Source organism: Molossus molossus, unplaced genomic scaffold (genome assembly GCF_014108415.1).
Source record: "Molossus molossus isolate mMolMol1 unplaced genomic scaffold, mMolMol1.p scaffold_m16_p_19, whole genome shotgun sequence".
Taxonomy (NCBI): domain Eukaryota; kingdom Metazoa; phylum Chordata; class Mammalia; order Chiroptera; family Molossidae; genus Molossus; species Molossus molossus.
In genome coordinates, this window is record NW_023425354.1 from 30,210,256 (window position 1) to 30,229,759 (window position 19,504).

The 19,504-nt window shown below is 41.5% G+C and overlaps 2 protein-coding genes across 2 annotated transcripts; both read right to left on the reverse strand.

Moving 5' to 3' along the window:
• Positions 1-292: 292 nt before the first annotated feature.
• Positions 293-5,026, reverse strand: KRT40 (keratin 40). Its single transcript, XM_036269097.1, has 7 exons — positions 4,580-5,026; positions 3,817-3,899; positions 3,397-3,553; positions 2,426-2,587; positions 2,222-2,347; positions 920-1,140; positions 293-392 (listed from the first exon to the last, which is right to left on the reverse strand). Exons 1-7 carry the CDS (start codon positions 5,024-5,026, stop codon positions 293-295), a joined length of 1,296 nt encoding a protein of 431 aa, XP_036124990.1.
• Positions 5,027-12,528: 7,502 nt separating this feature from the next.
• LOC118634811 (keratin-associated protein 3-3) lies at positions 12,529-12,822 on the reverse strand. The gene has a single exon (XM_036269604.1). It carries the CDS (start codon positions 12,820-12,822, stop codon positions 12,529-12,531), a length of 294 nt encoding a protein of 97 aa, XP_036125497.1.
• Between the last annotated feature and the right edge of the window lie 6,682 nt (positions 12,823-19,504).

A 19,504-nucleotide genomic window follows, 5' to 3' on the forward strand; every position in this document is an offset into this window, starting at 1 on the left:
TTATTACATCCACAGCAAGAAGCCACAAAGCTATATTTACCGCGCTAATGGAATGAAATCCATTTTTATTTGGAGATGAGCAAGAAAGCTTTACAGACTCCAAGAATATACAAATAAGTCGGCAGGAGAGGAAGTGATAAAGCAGACATACACCAGGATGCTTAGAAGGAACGTTTAGGATATGAAAGCCTCCTTGACCTGGTTTCAAGTTTGCACGTCCCTGGTGGACGCCGCGTGTGCCCTCTGAGGGCGCCGCGCCGAGTCCCTCCGCAGCGGGGCTGGGTGCGAGTGCTCACGCACAGCAGTTTTCCACGGTGCAGAGCACACACGCGGAGCACAGCTCGCCGGCGTTGCCTGGCATGCTTGTTGGAGCACACGGGTTGCAGGGAAGCCTGTGGAAAACCCATTTTGGATTAAGCATCCCAAGGGAAAGCTGGATACAATGTCAACACAGAAAAAAATCGTGCCAAAATTTGCCCCGCAAATTGTGTTCTGAAGGACACTCTTTGCAGAATAACATTCGGCCTAAGCCCGGACCCAGCGTCGTCACTTCATGTCCACTGCAGCAGTGGCCGCTGAATACAATTTTATGCATTTTCTTCACTTCGCAAATGCTACCTTATGCATGTTCCTGATTCCCCTTTAATGGGAGACAGGAGCAAAGGGACAGAGACACCCCCCCCCCAGCATGAAATGTTATGTAATGATATTTATTCTGCTTTGGAACTTTAGAATATTTTTGAACATTTCTATGGTCATGTAATTGCCATCAGCTGCTTTTTCATCACTCTTTCCAGAAGATCCTTTAACGCACTAGGGAGGTTTGACCTCGGCCAGATCTTGGGGAAACAGGATTTTCCTACAGTAACCCTCTTTGTGACTCGGGGTGATTTTGAGAGAATAATTGTGTGGAACTTGCCTGCTGTCCTCTCTCTCAAGGAGCACGTGGTAGGTGGCGATCTCTGACTCCAGCCGGGCCTTTGTGTCCAGCAGCACCTGGTACTCCTGGTTCTGCCGCTCCAGGTCGCAGCGGATCTCGGCCAGCTGCTTCTCCACGCTGTCGATCAGGCACTGCATCTGGGCCAGCTGGGCGCTGTACTGGGCCTCGGTCTCCACCACAGTGCATTCCAGAGATTCTGTCTGCAGAAAGAAAGTGTACAGAGGGCTGCGGAGCATAGTCTCCAGGGCCAGGTTGCTCGTTTTCAAATCCCCTGTCTTCCTTTTCCAGCTATGTGGCTCAAGGGAAATTACTTAGCTTCTCTGAGACTCAGTTTTATTCTATTAAAAAGTGGGCAATGCAAAGTAGCCACCTTATAGGATGGTTGTGAGGATTAAATCAGTTAACATGTGTAAAGCACTTAGAACAGTGCCTGTAAGAATTTTAAGGGCTATGTACGTGTTAGTTTTTCTACCACCACTAGGACCATCACAACCTGCGGTATGTTTCTGCAGCTAAAGGGGGATCAACAGCAGTTGGGAGGAAACGCTGAGTGTGGGCTGGTGGCAGGGAGGGGTGACACAGGTGAAGAGAACGGGCTCTGGGATCGAACAACTGGGATTCCGCTTCCACTTTGCCTCTTAAAAATCGCATGCCCCCTTGTTATTTATTTCAGTCTCAGTTTTCCTCATCTGTATAATGGGGTTAGTAAAGAGATCTACCCCACACAGTTATTGTGAGGCTTCACTGGATGTTCTCCATAGGACCTCACGTGGCACACAGCGGTGTTTGACCGGAACTGGTTAATGTAATGTTGAATGCATAGTACTCTTGTTGCCTGGGTGGACGGGCAGAGAGAAGGGTCTGGTTGAAGTGTGCATCCTGAGAATGTTTAGAATAGGGGTTGAATGCAAAGTATGAATACCATTCTTTGTTTCAGATAGAACTGTGAGCTTGGAAAAGTGACTCTAATCAAAAGAGAGCTCAAACCCACTGGAATGCTTGAGTGCCTTTGCCTCAGAGGTTCCTCTCTGGTTCTGCCCCTGCCCTTCCCCCCTCTCCCTGTCTCTGGAGGGTGCTGCAGGATCATGCTCAAGCCCAAGAGAGAAGGTCCGGGCATCCTATTGGGACAGAATAAGCTGCTGAGCTTTCACTTCTGCATCTAGCAGGTACTTGGGAAAGACAAGAAAATGTAATCCTTGCACACTGGAGATTCAGACTTTCTGCCACCTTTGGGTTATGGAAGCGGGGATGACACAACAGAGCTGTCTTTCCCTTACACACCAGGTTTCGCTGTGCGTGGAGCTCAATCTCCAGGGCATTGGCTGTGCGCTTCAGTTCCAGGATCTCCGTCTGGCAGCCCTGCAGCTGCTCCGCACTGCTCAGCTGCTGCTGCTGCAGCTCCTCCGTCTGAAACACAGGCATGATTGGAGAATGCGGGCAAGGCAGCGGCCTGGAAGCCGTCATTGCAGTGCTCCAGGGGCTGACCTGAACGGCGAACCATTCTTCCACGTCCCTGCGGTTGTTGGCAAGCACCGTTTCATACTGACAGCGCATCTCATTCAAGACCCTGTTGAGGTCGACGGTGGGGGCGCTGTCCAGCTCCACACTGAGTCGGTCACCAAGCTGTCCACGAAGCAAGTTGACCTCCTGAAAGTGGGAATGAAGTAAAGAATGTCAGTGGTGGGAAGAAATCACTTTAACATTCGTGGCGTCCCGTGTTTGTTTTGGAGTGTAGTGAGTAAAAGCGCGGGATTTAGGCTCAGAGTGCCTGCGTTGAATCTCTTCATCACTCAGTTTCTTCATCTGCAAAATGGGTGTAAAACGTTCACCTGTTCCAAAGAGTTATTGTGAGATATATGAGTTCATATGCATGTAAAGCACTTACAGAAGTCCTTGGTACACAGTAAGGTCTCAATACATGCTAGTTGCTGTTACCATCAACAAATGTTCAAGGGGAAAATATTCTTTGTTACATCATTCAACTTCTCACTTGTTAGCTTCATCAATATAGGTTAATCATGCACTTTATATTTTATGATTTTAAAAAGTTGATAGATGCAGAATACTAAACAAAGATTGATTCAAATATTGCATGGGTTTTTACGCCCTGTTTGAAATGGCCTTTATATGCTGAGTTTATCAGCCTGCTTTTTATACCTTATGGATTCGAGCTAGGCGTGGCGTGAAGCCTCCAAGGAGAGCCCTTTGTGGTTACCTTCTCCACAAAAGCAACGGCAGCTGAAGGGTTCGGTTCCTTCGTCTAGCTCTGGCCAGGGCTCATTTCACAGCTACGTTCAGAGACACAGGAATGATCAGGCCGCATGGTAATAGCGTCTTGAGTAATTTTGTTTCAGCTTTAGCGACATGTACCCAAGTTCAACGTATATACACCCATGAAGTTTATCAGTTTAATTCGTCAGTCTTACATTCTTTCAGTGATTTGCCACTCTCCTCACCTCTTCATGGTTTTTCTTAAGGGAAAAGAGATCTTCCTTCAGAGACTCCACATGCGCCTCCAGGTCGGCTTTGCAGAGGGTCAGCTCGTCCAGGATCCTCCAGAGGCTGCTGATGTCGGTCTCCACCAGCTGGCGAAGGCGCAGTTCAGACTCGTACCTTTCATAACAAAAGAGGGAGACAGCCACCAGGTGTTTGCTTTGCTGGACACTATGCACAGTGCTGGGGCATCAGACAGATGACAGACACAAGGGCTCAAGGAAGCCACATGCTATAATTTCTTGTACATCCCAAATAATGACACATTTGAGCTTTGCAAGCATGCTTAACTTCAAAAATATTATATAGAGAATATTTGTGGTGTGTGTGTGTGTGAAAGTGAGAGAGAGCATAAATTATATTCAAATGTAAATTAAACTTACTTTGACCTAAAGTCATTGGCCGCCAGTTTGCAGTTGTCAAGCTGTATAGCAAGTCTAGAATTCTCTGCCTTCGTGCACAAAATCTGGGAAGTCAATTATAAAGTAATAAGTGATTCTTTGAAAGAAATCTAAGCATCTATTCATTTAACAGCCATGCCATTATTTACCTTTTACAAGTCTTTGTAACAATGTATACAATAGCTTTTAACCTGCTTTTCTTATTAACCATGCCACTGCACGAAGGAAAAAGGAATACCAATTTGTAAATGAAACAGAGAAATAAGAAGGTTTAGTTTTTGCAATATTCCTTGGCAGCTGAACTCAGTTACATTTTTCTTTGTAAGTAGTTTGTATTAGAACTATATCCCTATCCATGATAATAAAAATTCATCAGTGAGAAAGTAAAAGTATTCCTAGGTGGAACTATGATGGAAAAGATGACATTTCAATATCTACGTTAAAAATAATACAGATATACAGAGTTACTTACAGAAGTCATTTTAGATATAGCACAGATTTCCTCATCCTGTAGAATCTACAGTGTAGACGATAAAGTCTAGAGGTGCGCGAGTTTACTGTGGTCACTCAGTAATGAGTGCAGTTACGGCTGCTGCCCGACTTCCAGTCCAGAGCCCTTTCCTCTGCATCACCTTGCCACTTGGAAACCCCTATCCCCTGGTTTCCTTCTAGAGCCTCTTCTAGTACAAAGATAAAGAAAATCACAGCTAGGGAAGGTGGAGCATAGGACAGTGAGACACCAGACCTTTTGCTGGAGATCTTCGATGGTGTCAAAGTAACACTGATAATTGGGGCACACGAGCAGGATGTTCTTTTCACATTGTTCTCGGATCTTGCGTTCCAGCTCTGCGTTCATCTCCTCCAGGGCCCGCACCTTCTCCAGATAGCTGGCAAGTCTGTCATTCAGGAACTGCATGGTCTCCTTCTCATTGTTGTTGAACACCCCGTCCTTACACCAAACACAGTTCCCCACCACGCATGGACAGTTACAACCCCCGGCAAGGTAGCATGGCGTAAAGCAACCGGTCGGCAAGCGAGACCTGGATAGGAAGCTGGGGGTCTGGCATCTGGATGTAGCACGGTTGCTAGGGCGACAGGTGGTTTCCTCGGAGCAGGTTGAAGCAGTTGCATCATCAAAAACCTCGTCATGGGACTCAGAAGAGCAGCATGTGGGGGGACAGTCAGAAGTCATCCTTTTAGAGGCGAGGAACAAAGATCAGTGGCAAAAGTCAATCGCCTGACTCTCAAAGTCTCCTTCCCTCCTGGGACTTTTATATATCCCCCCAAACGGGTACTTACAGAATGCACCGGATGTTTTCTTTATCGCCGTTGGTGCCAGTTTTCAGATGAACATTCATTAGTGTTGTTTATTTGCTGAGCAAGAGCTGCATGCCTCATAAAAGAGGCATAACTTCAGGTCACTAAATAAAGACACCATTTCCATGTGCCAGTAGTATATAATACTTGTTTCAGAAAGTCTTCATAGGAAGCGTTGTCCTTTTGAAAAATAAGGCAAGAAAGAGGAAATTTGACCAGTCAGTAGTTATAGATACAAATGATTACAAACAAGGAAAATCGCATTTCCACAGATTTTGATGCTGTGCATTGAAAATTGTTCTTGTCTCCTTTTCAAATTAATATTACAATGCATTAAATACCATTGACTTGTTTGTGCCACCCCCATAAACATGTTCTGTGTGATTATCAATATTTGCGAAGCTTTTGTGCTCCTGCTGTGCTCACGTGGCAGAGGAGGGCTGTGGGTACTGGGTTTAAGTGTGCGTATGATCTGTGCCCTCCAGGCCAACATATAAATGAAACACCAGACCTTTTGTTGGTTATCAAGACTTGGAGCTGTGATTTTTAATGTCCTGAAACATGCCTTCCCTACATTTCCTATGCCTCATCTTTAGATTAAAAGATACTAATTTTTTTTCTTTATCTCTAATAAGAGTGAAATATAAATTGTAAGTTACAATCTTTTAGTCTTTGAAAATCCTCAGTGATTATACTTCAGAGTAGGGTCAACCAAGCTATGGAAGCCTTTTATTCTAAGATATGGAACGGTTGTCATTCGTTCAAGCATTTTTTTTTTTTTCTTTATTGATTTTAGAGAGGGAGGAAGGGAGAGAAAGAGATAGAAACATCGATGAGAGAGAACATCGATTGGCCACTTCCTGCATGACCCCACTGGGGGTGAGGCCCACAACCTGGGCATGTGCCCTGACCAGGAATCCAACCCGCGACCTCTTGGTGCATGGGTCAATGGTCAACCACTGAGCCACACTGGCCAGGCTCATTCATTCATTTTTTAAAAATTTATTGAGGTGACATTTGTTAATAAAATTATGTCAGTTTCAAGTATATAATTCTATGGTACATGATCTGTATAGTGCATTGTGTGCCCACCATCCAAAGTCAACTCTTCTTCTGTCACCATGTATTTATCCTACTTTGTGTTTTACTACTTCCCCCACCCCCTTGTCTCTGATAACCACCACACTCTTTGTTGTCTGTATCTATGAGTTTTTGTTTGTCTTGTTTGTTTATTTGTTGCTTTCAGTGTTATATCCCACATTTGAGTGAAATCATATGGTTCTTGACTTTTTCTATCTGACTTATTTCGTTTAGCATGATATTCACAAGATCCATCCACGTGGTCACAAATGGCAGGGCTTCATCTTTCTCACGGTTGAGTAGTTGTCCATTGTACATATGTACCACATTTTCTTTCTCCAATCATCTATTTAGCGATACTTTGGTTGTTTCCATGTCTCAGTCACCAAGAATAATGCTGCAATGAACATAGCGGTGCATATATCTTTGCAAATGTTTTCAAATTTTTGGCATAGACACCCAGAAGAGGGGTTGCTGGGTCATATGGTAACTTTATTCTTAATTTTTTGAGGAAACTCCATATTGTTTTCTTAGTGGCTCTACCAATTTATGTTCCCACTAGCAGTGTATGAGGGTTTCTTTTTCTCTGCATCCTCTCCAATACTTGTTCTTTTTTTTTTTTATCCTCACCCGAGGACATTTTTCCAGTTTTTGTTCAGATAGAGTGGGAGGGAGAGGAACAGAGAGAGAGAGAGAAACATCGACGTGAAGGGACACATCGAGTGGCTGCCACCCACACGACCGACCAGGGCCGGGGACAAACTGCAACCGAGGTACACGCCCTTAGCGGGAACCAAACCCGGGTCTCTCAGGACCACAGGCCGACGCTCTAACAGCTAAGCCAAGGCTCCAATACTTGTTCTTATTTGTCTTGTTGAAAATAGCCATTCTAACAAGTGGTGTCTCATTGTAGTTTTGATTTGAATTTTCCTAGTGAAGTTGAGCTTCTTTTCATATATATGTTGGCTATTTGTATGTCTTCTTGGGAAAAGAGTCTGTTCAGGTCCTCTGCCCATTTTTTAATTGGATTGTTTGTGTGGTTGGTATTGAAGTGAATGAGCTTTTTATATATTTTAGGAACCACAAAAGACCCTGAATAGCCAAAGCAACCCTGAGAACAAAGAACGAAGTCAGAGGATCACACTTTGTGATGCCAAATTATACAGTCGTCCCTCACCACTTTGTGCTTCAGAGTTCGCGGCTTCACTCTATCGGGGTTTTTTCAAATATAGTATATAGTATGGTATTTGCAAACACCGCGATAGAGTGAAGCTGCGAACGTCAAAGTGCGAAGTGGCGAGGGACGACTATATATAAATAAAGAATCCTACTTCGCAGAAATTCATTTATCCCAGTAGAGTCTGGAACTGATTAGCTGCGATAAACAAGAGCCGGCTGTACAACAAAGTGACAATAATCAAAATAGCATGGTAGTGGCAGAAAGACAGCCACACAGACTAATGGAACAGAATTGAGAGTCCAGACATAAACCCACGTGTATATGGACAAATAATTTTTAGCAAAGGAGCCAAAGACATGCAATGGAGAAAAGAAAGCTTCCTCAATATATGTCTGGGAAAATTGGAAAGCTGCATGGAGAAGAATGAAACTAGACTACTGTTTGTTCTCATATACAATAATTAACTCGAAATGGACCAAAGACCTAAATATAAGACCTGAAGCAATAAATTACATAAAAAAAATAGGTATTAAACTTATGGACCTTGGTCTTAGAGAGGATTTTATGAATTTGACCCCAAAAGCAAAGGAAATAAAGGCATAAATAAATAAATAAGAATGAGACTATATCAAAATAAAAAAGTTCTGCACAGTAAAAGAAACCACCAACAAACCCAAAAGGTAACCCACCAAATGGGGGAAGATATTTGCATTCATTCATTTTTAAAAAATCTTTATTGTTGAATGTATTATAGATGTTCCTCATTTTTCCCCCATTGATCCCCTTCTCCCCACTCCCGCCCCCCTCCTGCCTTTTCCCACACTGTTGTCTGTGTCCATTGGTTATGCATATAAGTTCTTTGGTTTATTTCTTCCCACCCCCCAAACTCCCCTTCCCTTTGAGGTTTGTCAGTCTAGCAACCAATTTGTTCTTCTTAATCCCTTCACCTATTTCACCCATTCCCCCAATCCCCCTCCCATCTGGCAACCAACAAAATGTTCTCTGTATCTATGAGAATGTTTCTGTTCTGCCTGTTCATTTTGTTTGTAGATTCCATTGTCAGTAGATATGTATTCATTGCCATTTTGTTTGTTCATATATTTTATCTTTTTCTTCAAAAAGACCCTTCAACATTTCATATAATAACGGTTTGGTGGTGATGAACTCCTTTAACTTTTTCTTGTCTGGGAAACTCTTTATACGGCCATTGATTCTAAATGACAGCTTTGCAGGACAGAGCAATCTTGGTTGTAGGTTCTTGCTTCTCATCACTCTGAATATTTCTTGCCACTCCCTCTGGCCTGCAAAGTTTCCTTTGAGAAATCAGCTGACAGTCTTATGGAAGCTCCCTTGTAGGTAACTAACTGCTTTTCTCTTGCTGCTTTTAAGATTCTCTGTCTTGAACATTTTGCATTTTGATGATGATGTGTCTTGGTGTGGGCCTCTTGGGGTTCATCTTGTTTGGGACCCTCTGTGCTTCCTGGACTTGTATGTCTGTTTCCTTCACTAAAATAGGGAAGTTTTGTGCCATTATTGTTTCAAATAGGTTTTCGATTTCTTATTCTCTCTCTTCTCCTTTTGGCACCTCCAAGATGCGAATGTTGGCATGCTTGAAGTTGTCCCAGAGGCTCCTTACACTATCCTCATTTTTTTGGATTCTTTTTTCTTTTTGCTGTTCTGATTGGGCGTTTTTTGCTTCCTTATATTCCAAATCGATGGTTTGCTTCTTGGCTTTACGTACTCTACTATTGAATCTGTGTAAATTATTCTTTATTTCAGTTAGTGCCTCTTTCATTTCTGACTGGTCCTCTTTTGTGCTCTTGAGGCCCTCACTAAGTTTGCTGAGGTTCTCACTAAGTTCATTGAGCATCTTTATAAGCAGTATTTCGAACTCATCATCTGTTAGGTTGCTTATCTCCATTTCGCTTAGTTCTTTTCCTGGAGATTTTTTCTGTTCTTTCATTTGGGACCTGTTTCTTTGTCTCCTCATTTTGGCTTCCTCCCTGCGTTTGTTTCTATGTATTACTTAATGGGAGGTATGGGGCTAGCTGAGACCAGATACTGCTCATTTGAAAGAATTTAGGAAAACCTGAAGCAGGATCCAAAACAGGCCAATCCTATGGTGAAGCAACTGGTAACAGCTTGGGTGGGCCTGAAAGTTGGGTGGGGTGGGGCCTCAGAGAATCACCAGGGTGGGGCAACCAGTATGAGCCAGGTTGCTAGAGTTCCAGATATGGCAGCTGTCTGCCAGCCTTGTGAAGGAAGGGCTCACCAACGGAGCAAAGGCCTCTGACAGCACATTTGTCCTGGAGAAAGCCCCCTCTCCAGTCCTTGCTCCAATGCCAAACAGCTTAGTTCTTCCTTATATGTCTCTGGCACCCCTAGAGCTGCCTCCCCTCCATGCTTGGAGGGAGTGAGTTCGAGAAGTCCATGCACGGGCCCTTTAAGAGGAACTGCCTGGGACTCCAGCTGCCTCAGCCTCCCTGAGCCTCAGTTCCCACTGGTTTTTCCAGCCAGAAGTTACGGGGATTCTCTTCCTGGCACTGGAACCCTGAGCGGGGCACCTGGTGTGGGACGGGGACCCCCTCAGTCCTCAGAGAGGACCTTCCCAGCCGAGGTGTCCTCCTGATTTTTATCCGCCACACGTGGGTGTGGGACCAGCCCGTCCGCCTCCGCCCCTCCTACCAGTCTGGATGTGGCTGCTTCTTTAATTCCGTAGTTGTAGGCCTTCCATTCAGCTTGATTTCAGGCGGTTTTGAATGATGGTTGTTCTGTAGTTTAGCTGTAACTTTGATGTAGTTGTGGGAGGACGTGATACTATGTTTATCTACCCGTCATCTTGACCGGAAGTCTATTCATTCTTAAAGGTGCCAATTTTATGAAAATTAAAAATTCTGGAAGTAGACAATATAATTTCATAATAAAATGTCAATAAATTTGGAAAATGTTCAGCCTTTTATTCCCAAAATGTTCTGCTCTACTTGGAACTCCAATTTCATATGTGTGGAGTCACTTAATAATGTCCCACGGGCTTCTCAGGTTCTGTTCATTTTTTTCAATCTTTTTTTTTTCCCTACATCATCATTTTAATCTATCATAATTTATTGACTTCACCCCTAATTGACAGTTTCCAATATGCTGTTAAGGTCACGTATTGAGTTCTTTATTTCAGATTGTACTCTATAATTTTTATTTGCTTCTCTTATTTAATTTATTAAATTTACCTTGTTATTAATTTATTAAATAAAAATGTAAAAATTTACTTTTCTGTTGTAACTCCTTATTTTGTATTTGGTTTTCCTTTCACATCTTGTTTATCTTTTCCTTTAAATCCATGAAAATATTTGAAATGACTGAACATTCTTGTCTGCTAATTCTAACATCTGTATATCGAGGGACCTGTTTTTATTGGCTGCTTTTTCTCTTAATTATAGATGACATTTTCCTGCTTCTTCACACATCTGGCAGTTTTAATTATATGCTGTTCATTCTGGATGATATATTTTAGGAAGTCTTGATTATATTGCAAAGTTTTGAGTGTTTAGTTTTATTCTGACAGGAAATTAAATTACTGGAAGTTCCTCTTGATCCACTCAGGCTTGGCATTTTAGACTTTTCTAGGACAGGTATAATTTGGTGTGTTTTCTACTCATGGTTGTAATCCTTACTCTTTTGGTGTATCTTTCTGGAACATTGATTGCAAGCCTGAGGTACTAAAAGAGCCTTGTGCACTCTGAATGGGCTGGCAGTTCAATGTCTGTTAGTACTGGCTTCTGGAATCTCCATGTAGCTCTTTATCCCCCAGCAGCCACTCTCTGCTAGCCCTGTGGAATTTCACCCTGTGTGCCTGCAGCCCAGTCCTCTACAGGAACTGGATAAGAATCTTCTTCCTGTCTATAACACTGTTGTGCAAAGTCCAGCTGCCTAAACTCTATTTAGATATACCACTTGTGACTCAAACTTGACGTGCCTAGAGCAGAACTCAGTCTTTCTCAGAATTCTTTCCTCTTTCTCTGCTCCCTTCTCTCTAACTCTCTGCTCAGTTGGTGACGTAACTCCACTGCCTAGTCTTTCTTTGACACCCTCTTCTCTTCCATACCCCTTTGGCCACGAACTCCAGTCAGTTTGTCTTTGACTGCCTTTCTCCTCTTTATCACAATGGTAGCAATCTTAATTTCTTAATTGTTCTCAATTTTATAGTAGGCACAGTACTTTACTAATGTTACTGGTAGAACACTTGTATTTTAAAAATTTTAATACAATGCCTGGTAGTCAATAAATAATTGTTAATTACATGAAGGAATGCATGGAAATTGTGTATGTATCTGCCTCATCTGCCAGACTGTCAGCTCATTTTGGTCAGGGACAATAAAATGCAGAACATACAGTGGATATACAAAAAAATAGAAATTCAATAATGACATTATTATATTATTATTATTTTTACATAAAAAGATCAGGTCACCTGAATGAGTTAATGTGTTATATCACATTTGATGTTCAGTATTTCTCAACTTATCTTAAATCTTTTTTGAAAGGACAAGTCAGAGAAAGTCTACTTTCATGTATACCAATATAATAAACCATCTTTTATGCAAGATCATTTACAATCATGAAATATTTGGACTGCCATCATTTTCAGTTTTGCAAATGTTCTCAGTTTTTCTTAAAATGCTAACTTTTGTCGTTAATAAATACATTTAATGAATTAACAAAAAACCAAAGTAATTGTAAACCTTTGTGCTATGCCAGAGACGTAAAATTTATTAGGAGGATCATGAAGAAGCTGCTTAATTTCCAGAAAGATGTCATCCAAGTCTGAAACCAGAATTCCCGAACACCCAAAGAAAGGTACACTTTAATATGAAGGAGTTGAACAACTTTGGGAAATCCCTAGGCATCTACCTGCTCAAATTGTCCTTGGTAGCTGATATCTGCTACATGACATTGAAAGGCTCCTGGTTTCTTTTTTGGGGGGCAGGGGGTGTCAGTGATAGTGCCATCCTTGTTCCAACTTCGAAAGCAAAGTCAGTTAGTTGCGGATACTGAGACAGGTGAACAATAAAGCTTCTGGGTAGACTCGTTTAACGTCAGGGACTAGATGAAGCAGCCAATGATCAGCAGCTCGGGAGGCAGGGCTCACAGCAGGGCTGGGTGTAGGTTGTGAGGTTGATGGTCTCCAGACACGGGGTGGGCAGGCAGGAGTTGAGCAGGAAGCAGGTGGGCACACAGGGCTGAGGAATGTGGCAGGGTGGGGGGCAGTTGTCACAGCAGGTTGGCTCCAGTAACCAAGTCGTGTGCGGGCAGGTGCTGGGCAGGCAGACTCCACAGCGGCAGCATTTGTCAGAGGAGCAGATGGTGGTGGCGGGGCCGGTGGGGACGCTGCAGCAGCAGGGGACACAGCAAGCCATGGCGGTGGGAGGCTGTGATTTTTATTGGTTTGGTTTTCAAGACAGATGTGGCTTCTGAGATGCGAACGTCTCTCCTTGCTCTGGGATTCTTATATACCCTCTCCAATGGGTGTTGTTCCAACCAGAAGGCTTCTTTCCTGGTTCTTGTTTGTGTTAGTGTATCCATTATCCTTTGATTGATTTGACATTTAGATGCTTGTAAACAGTCTCTATTCCCCTAATTAACCTTTATGTGAGTTCCTAGGCTAATTCTGAGCTGATTACTCTTGCTATTTGTCACAGAAACTTTATGAGGTATCACCAAAGGCTTCTGCTATTATGAGTCCAATACCAGCCCTGCTGGGGAATATTGCATCCTGGTGCACCTGTGCTATTAGATATTATCTCAGTGCGGGTCGCTTGTTATTCTCCTCACCTTTATCTGCATCCATCAATCTATCAAGTATTCCTCTTTCAAAGAGCTGTGCTTAATTTTAGTAACTTTCATTTAGCTTTGGGACCTTTTGAAAAAATGAATCACTTTTAAATGATATATAATCCATATCACACTGTATTAGTTTAGTTTGAGGACTTTTGAAGATCAAGCTTACATTGATACGGAGAAATACACTATTGAGAAATATGGCAGACTTTTAAAAACACCTATTCCAGTTTTTACTATAAAATATTACATATTTATTAAATTCAGACAATATGGAAAAGTATAAAGAAAACAACTCATCTATAATTTTATCATCTACAAAAATTCTCTATTAATATTTTTATATATATCCCTCTACTCATTTTTCCATACATTTATCACTGTATTACATTACTGAAACCATATTATACCTACTGCTCTATAATTTGCCTTCTTGTTTAAACATATATATTTTCACCCTTGCCTATTTGGTTCAGTGGTTAGAGCATCGGCCCACGGACCAAAGAGTCCCAGTTTCGATTCTGGCCAAAGGCACATATCTCGGTTGCAGTTTGTCCCCGGTCCTGGTCAGTGTCGTGTGGGAGGCAGCCAATCGATGTGTCTCTCTTACATCGATGTGTCTCTCTTACCTCGATGTTTCTCTCTCTCTCTCCCTCCCACTCTATCTGAAGATAAATGGAAAAATATCTTTGGGTGAGAATTAAAAAAATAAATAGATAAACGTATATCTTTTCATTATCTTGTATTCTTAAGTATATTTGATAATGTTATTTTTAATGTTTCCTGGCATTCATTATATAATTGTACTTCTAAGTAACGTAAAAATTTCACATTATTATTTGCTTTATTTTCAACTTTAAAAAATAATAATGGTGGAGCCCTGGCTGGTTTTGCTCAATGGTTAGAACGTTGGCCTGCGGACTGGAGAGTCCCAGGTTTGGTTCCTGCTAAGGGCATGTACCTCGGTTGCAGTTTGTCCTTGGCCTCAGTTGGGGTCATGTGGGTGGCAACCACTCGATGTGTCTCTCTCATGTTGATGTTTCTCTCTCTCTCTCTTCTTCCCTCTCTCCCTCCTGCTCTATCTGAGGGTGGATGCAAAAATGTCCTGGTGAGGATAAAAAAAAAATAAATAAATACTGGTGGCAAGAGTGAACAATTGTATATATAAATTTTAATGCACATTTCTGATTATTTCAGGAAGAAATAATTACTAGGAAGAATTATTGAAACAAATATTAATTAACAATATTTTAAGGCCTTTGATATTCATTACCATACTGCCTTCCAAAATGGTTCTATTTACCTATTTCTTTTTATTTATGTATTCCCACCAGCTGTGTTTGAGAATTCCCATTTCTTTATACTTTTGATGGATATTGTATTTTAAAAGTGGTTGCCAGTTGGTGGGTGAAAAGGAAATTTTACTATTATTATATTTTTCTCTTATAACAAGTTAGGCTAAAACATTCTTTCATATGTGCATTGGCCATTTTTCTTCCTGTTGAGAACTGGCTTGCTTTGTTTCCTTCACTGTTAAGTGTAAGAAAGTTGAATTTTTAGCTTATGTCTTTATACTAAGTAAAATAATAATTTAAGACCATTATACTAATATTTATTTATTTAGTTTTCATCCTCACCCGAGGATATTTTTCTATTTATCTCCAGATAGAGTGGGAGAGAGGGAGAGAGAGAGAGAGAGAGAAACATCGACATGAGAGAGACACATCGACTGGCTGCCTCCTGCATGACCCCCACCAGGGCCGGGACGAACCGCAACTGAGGTACGTGCCCTTGGCTGGAATCGAACCTGCAACTCATTGTTCTGTGGGCCGACGCTCTCACCGCTGAGCCAAACTGGCCAGGGCCATTATGCTAATATTTAAATGAAATTGCTAGCAATGAAAAGTGAAGGTATGGGACTGAGCTATCTGCTTACATTTGATTTTATTCATTCCCCCCAATATAGTACATTTTCTCCCCAAGTCATATATCCGTGGTAAGAAAGACCTGGGTTCTAGGTCTAGGACACAATTTACAACCAGGCTAGTCAGTATGGAAGAGGGAGCGCAGAGGGGATCATTCTGGCGCCTCGGAGCGTTCCACTCGGCTTTGACGCCCTTGTCCTTTAAGTCATGCTTCTTCCCACTTCTCCTGCCCCCCCCCCTCCAAGTGTGTCTGTATGTCAGCACATGACGGCGGCATGTCGGCGTGGACTTTTCGGAGGGGGTAGATTTGAGAAGTCCACATTAGGGTCAGAACTCCTGGTCCCAGTACAGCTCATTATCTTTCTTGCTATGACACGTAATTCACTTTTAGGAACCTCATTTTTCTCTTCTGCAGAATAAGGGTGATGATATCTCTATTCTTCTACTCAGAAAGTGACTGTGAGGCTCCGTGAGATACAATGGGATACAGTCCCCAGACAACCATAAAGTGGTACACAAAGATGAATTATTACCATCATTATCTAAGGAAGTTGCAGATCAAACTCAAGGTAAGGGAGAGGGGTAAGAAACATAGTCCCAAGAAGAAAAATATAGCTGAAGTAAAAGAGCAACCTTATAGGAATAGCAAAGATTGAGCTAAAAGTTCACACCTACAATTAGAGAGAATGGCTGGCACACAAATGAATACATTTCAGATGTTAAAAAGTTCTCTATGGCTTTGCTTGGAAGAAAGGGTTCGAGATCTCTGCCGGTGTCCCTGGACCTCACTCCCAGATTTACCTTTGTGTGAATACATGCCAAATTGCTCACCCTTTCACTGAAGGCTCATTCATATTTTTTTCAGTATTTCAAAAATACTTTAATGGACATTTATCAAGCAGTTATCATGTGCCAGGCTCTGTGATAAATGTTGGCTATATAGCACTGATCAAAATAGATACCATCCTTGCTGTCATAGAACTTAGGGTCTGATAGAAGATTTATCACACACATAATATATTATTATACATTAGTGTTGTTATACATTTTGATAAGAAAAAAGATTGAATTCTAAGCAGAAAAACAATAAGCAGAGGGAAATTATTTGGAAGTTTTAAGAAAAATGTTACAAAGGGGCTTGCAGAATCCCACGATTAGAATTTCATGGTAGAAAGATATCACTCTCTTGTTTAGACTGCAATATGACTTTGAGTCAGAATTATAAGAATAAAGGAATTGTTTACTGTTCTGTGTAGAGTATTGACTTAAGATTTACATATTAGAAACCATTGTAAAATAAGTTTATAATAAACTCATCTCTTTTTTTAAAAAAATGTTTTTATTAATTTTTTAGAGAAAGAAGAAGGGGGAGAGAGAGAGAAACATTGATGTGAAAGAGATACATTGATTGGTTGCCTCTTGCACGCCCCCTACTGGGCATCGAGCCCGCAGCCCAGGCATATGCCCTGATCAGGAATCGAACCGGGACCTCTCAGTCCATGGGACAACACTCAATCCACTGAGCCACACTGGCTTGGCTAAACTCATCTCTTTTTTTGAAAAGACTCACAATAATTTATTAAAATTTATTTTCTCTGCAGTGGTCGAGAGACCTGAGAATTACTTTCCTTTGTTTATAAATTACGACAGTGAGTCTAAGAAGAGTGAGATAATTTGCCTTAAATGGTCTGGTGACTGACTTGTTAAAAACTAAATATAGGACCTATTGGGATTGAGCTGTGTTTGATGTGGTTTAAAATTAAGTTTAAAGTCTGTGTCAGAGATATTAAACAAATTTTATTTTGAGAAACAAAGGATATCTTCTTCCTTAAATCAAATGTGGGGAAACAAACCACGGTGATTCCTGATTAGAGGGTAGATTTTCAAAGTGCTAAAAATCTACACACACACATACCCTAGAATGTGCCCAGTTTTAATTATGCCCTTCTTTCTATAGGCAGTAGAGGTATCTGTGACAGTGAAGACAAAAATTAAAAATAGATAATAAAAAGAAAGAGAAGTAAAATATGATTGTTAGTCTCTTGCTTCAAATCTCTCATTGCTTTGAGGTTTCCATCTACCTTTGTCTGGGGAGCCATCACCCCAGGGCCTTTGCATTTCTTCTCTCCTGCTCGCCTCACCCTCTTCTCCCCATCATCAGTGCATCCATGAGTTAGCAAGCTGCTGTTCTCTCTGGAACAACTGTTCCCCACCCCTTCTGCATTGTCATCTTTTAATGCTCAGCCTGAATAACTCAGAGGTTTCCATAACTATTCCTCACCCTGACACTGAATCACCAGATCTGGGCTTTAGGTATTCTTTGTACGTGTTTGCATGCCTGCTGCTCACAGCCCAGTCACAGCAGAAATCACACTGCATTGTAATTACACTCATTCAATATACAGTGATACCTCGGTTCTCGAACGCCTTGACTTTCGACCAAATCGGTATTCAACCAGGAGATTCGAGAAACTTTTGTCTCAGAATCCGAACAAATATTTGGAACTCGAACTTCCGAGATGAGCCGAGTTGAGCCGAATGGCGTTCATTCGGCCCAGCGCGCCTTGCTTGCGCCATCAGTGTGAGTGCAGAGAGAGAGTCACGCTTTGTGGAGAGAGTCACGCTTTACACTGAATTTAACCCTTAGACATACTGTACACTTTTATTTCTTGTTGAGACTTATGTTTTTCTACATATTATATACAAATTAGGCCAGTAAGTAGGCATTTTCTGGGGCTTGGAACGAATTAATCCAGTTTCCATTATTTCCTATTGGGTTTCATTGCTTCGGTTCTCGAACAATTTGGTTCTCGACCGTCCTCCTGGAACGAATTATGTTCGAGAACCGAGGTATCACTGTATCTAGAGCACGTAAATCATGATTATAATGACCTCCCCAGATTTGAGAAAAACTTGTGGGCTCCTTAGGTGATCACTTTCTTTTATCTTTATACTTCTAGCATGGATGTGGTTCCTAGCACAGGGGAAGCACTCAAGAAATACTGATCAAATGAAAGAGTAAATGGACGAATTCCCTTGTTGACTGTATCCTGGGTTATGCCCCATCCACCTCATGGCTTCTAAGTTCTGTTCATTTAAAGATGTGCTACTAACAAGCTGAGGGATCCTCGGAGAAATTCTTTTCTGGAGAGACTGACAGATATACTGAGGACATTTATTTTTACTTTTAAAAATAATTCTTTTTTTTAATTTTTCAGTTATACTTGATGTACAATATCATATTAGTTTCATGTATATAACCCAGTGGTTAGGCATCTTTATAACTTACGAAGTGATCACTTCAATACATCTAGTACCCATCTGGCACCATGCATAAATATGACAATATTATCAACTGTATTTCTATGCTGTACTTTACATCCTCATGAATATTTTGTAACTACCGATTTGTATTTCTTAATCCCTTCACCTTTTTCACCCAGCCCTCCAACTCCTCCCCTCTGACAACTGTCAAATTGTTCTCTATATCTTTGAGTCTGTCTCTGTTTTGTTCACTTATTTTGTTTTTTTGATTGGCATCTGAGTGAAATCATGGTATTTGTCTTTCCCTGACTTATTTCACTCAGCGCAGTACCTTCTACATCCATCTACGTTGTTGCAGATGGCAAGATTTTATTCTTTTTTTATGGCTTAGTAATATTCCATTGTATATGTGTACTACTTCTTCTTTATCCATTCATCTATTTTGGCCATTTAGGTTGCTTCCATATCTTGGCTGTTATAAATAATGGTGCTGCGAACATATGGATGCATATGTCTTTTCAAATTAGTGTTTGGGTTTCTTCAGATAAATACCCAGAAGTGGCATTGCTGGGTCCTTCTTTGTCTCTTGTTATAGAGTTTGTTTGAAAGTCTATGTTGTTTGGTATAAGTATTGCTACCCATGCTTTTTTCTTTTCCATTTTCATGAAATATTTTTTCTATCCATTTATTTTCAGTCTATGTGTCTTTCTATCTGAAGTGAGTTTCTTGTAAACAGCGCATGTACGAGTCTTGTGTTCTTATCCATTCAGCCACCCTATGTCTTTTGATTGGAGCATTTAATTAATTTGCATTTAAAGTAATTGTTGATAGATATGTATTTACTGACATTTTATTTTTCATATTCTCCTCCTCCTCCTCCTCCTCCTCCTCCTCCTCCTCCTCCTCCTCCAACTACTCATTTTTCTTCTCTGTGCTGGGGAGCCTGCTATAGGGCTGGGGCTCCACCTTCCTCAGGGTTAAAGGGCCAGATCTTCCTCCTGGTTAAATGGCCACTTGTGGATGTGGGACCAGCTCCTTCCGAGTCTTAGCCCCTCCTGCCTGTTCCCATGTG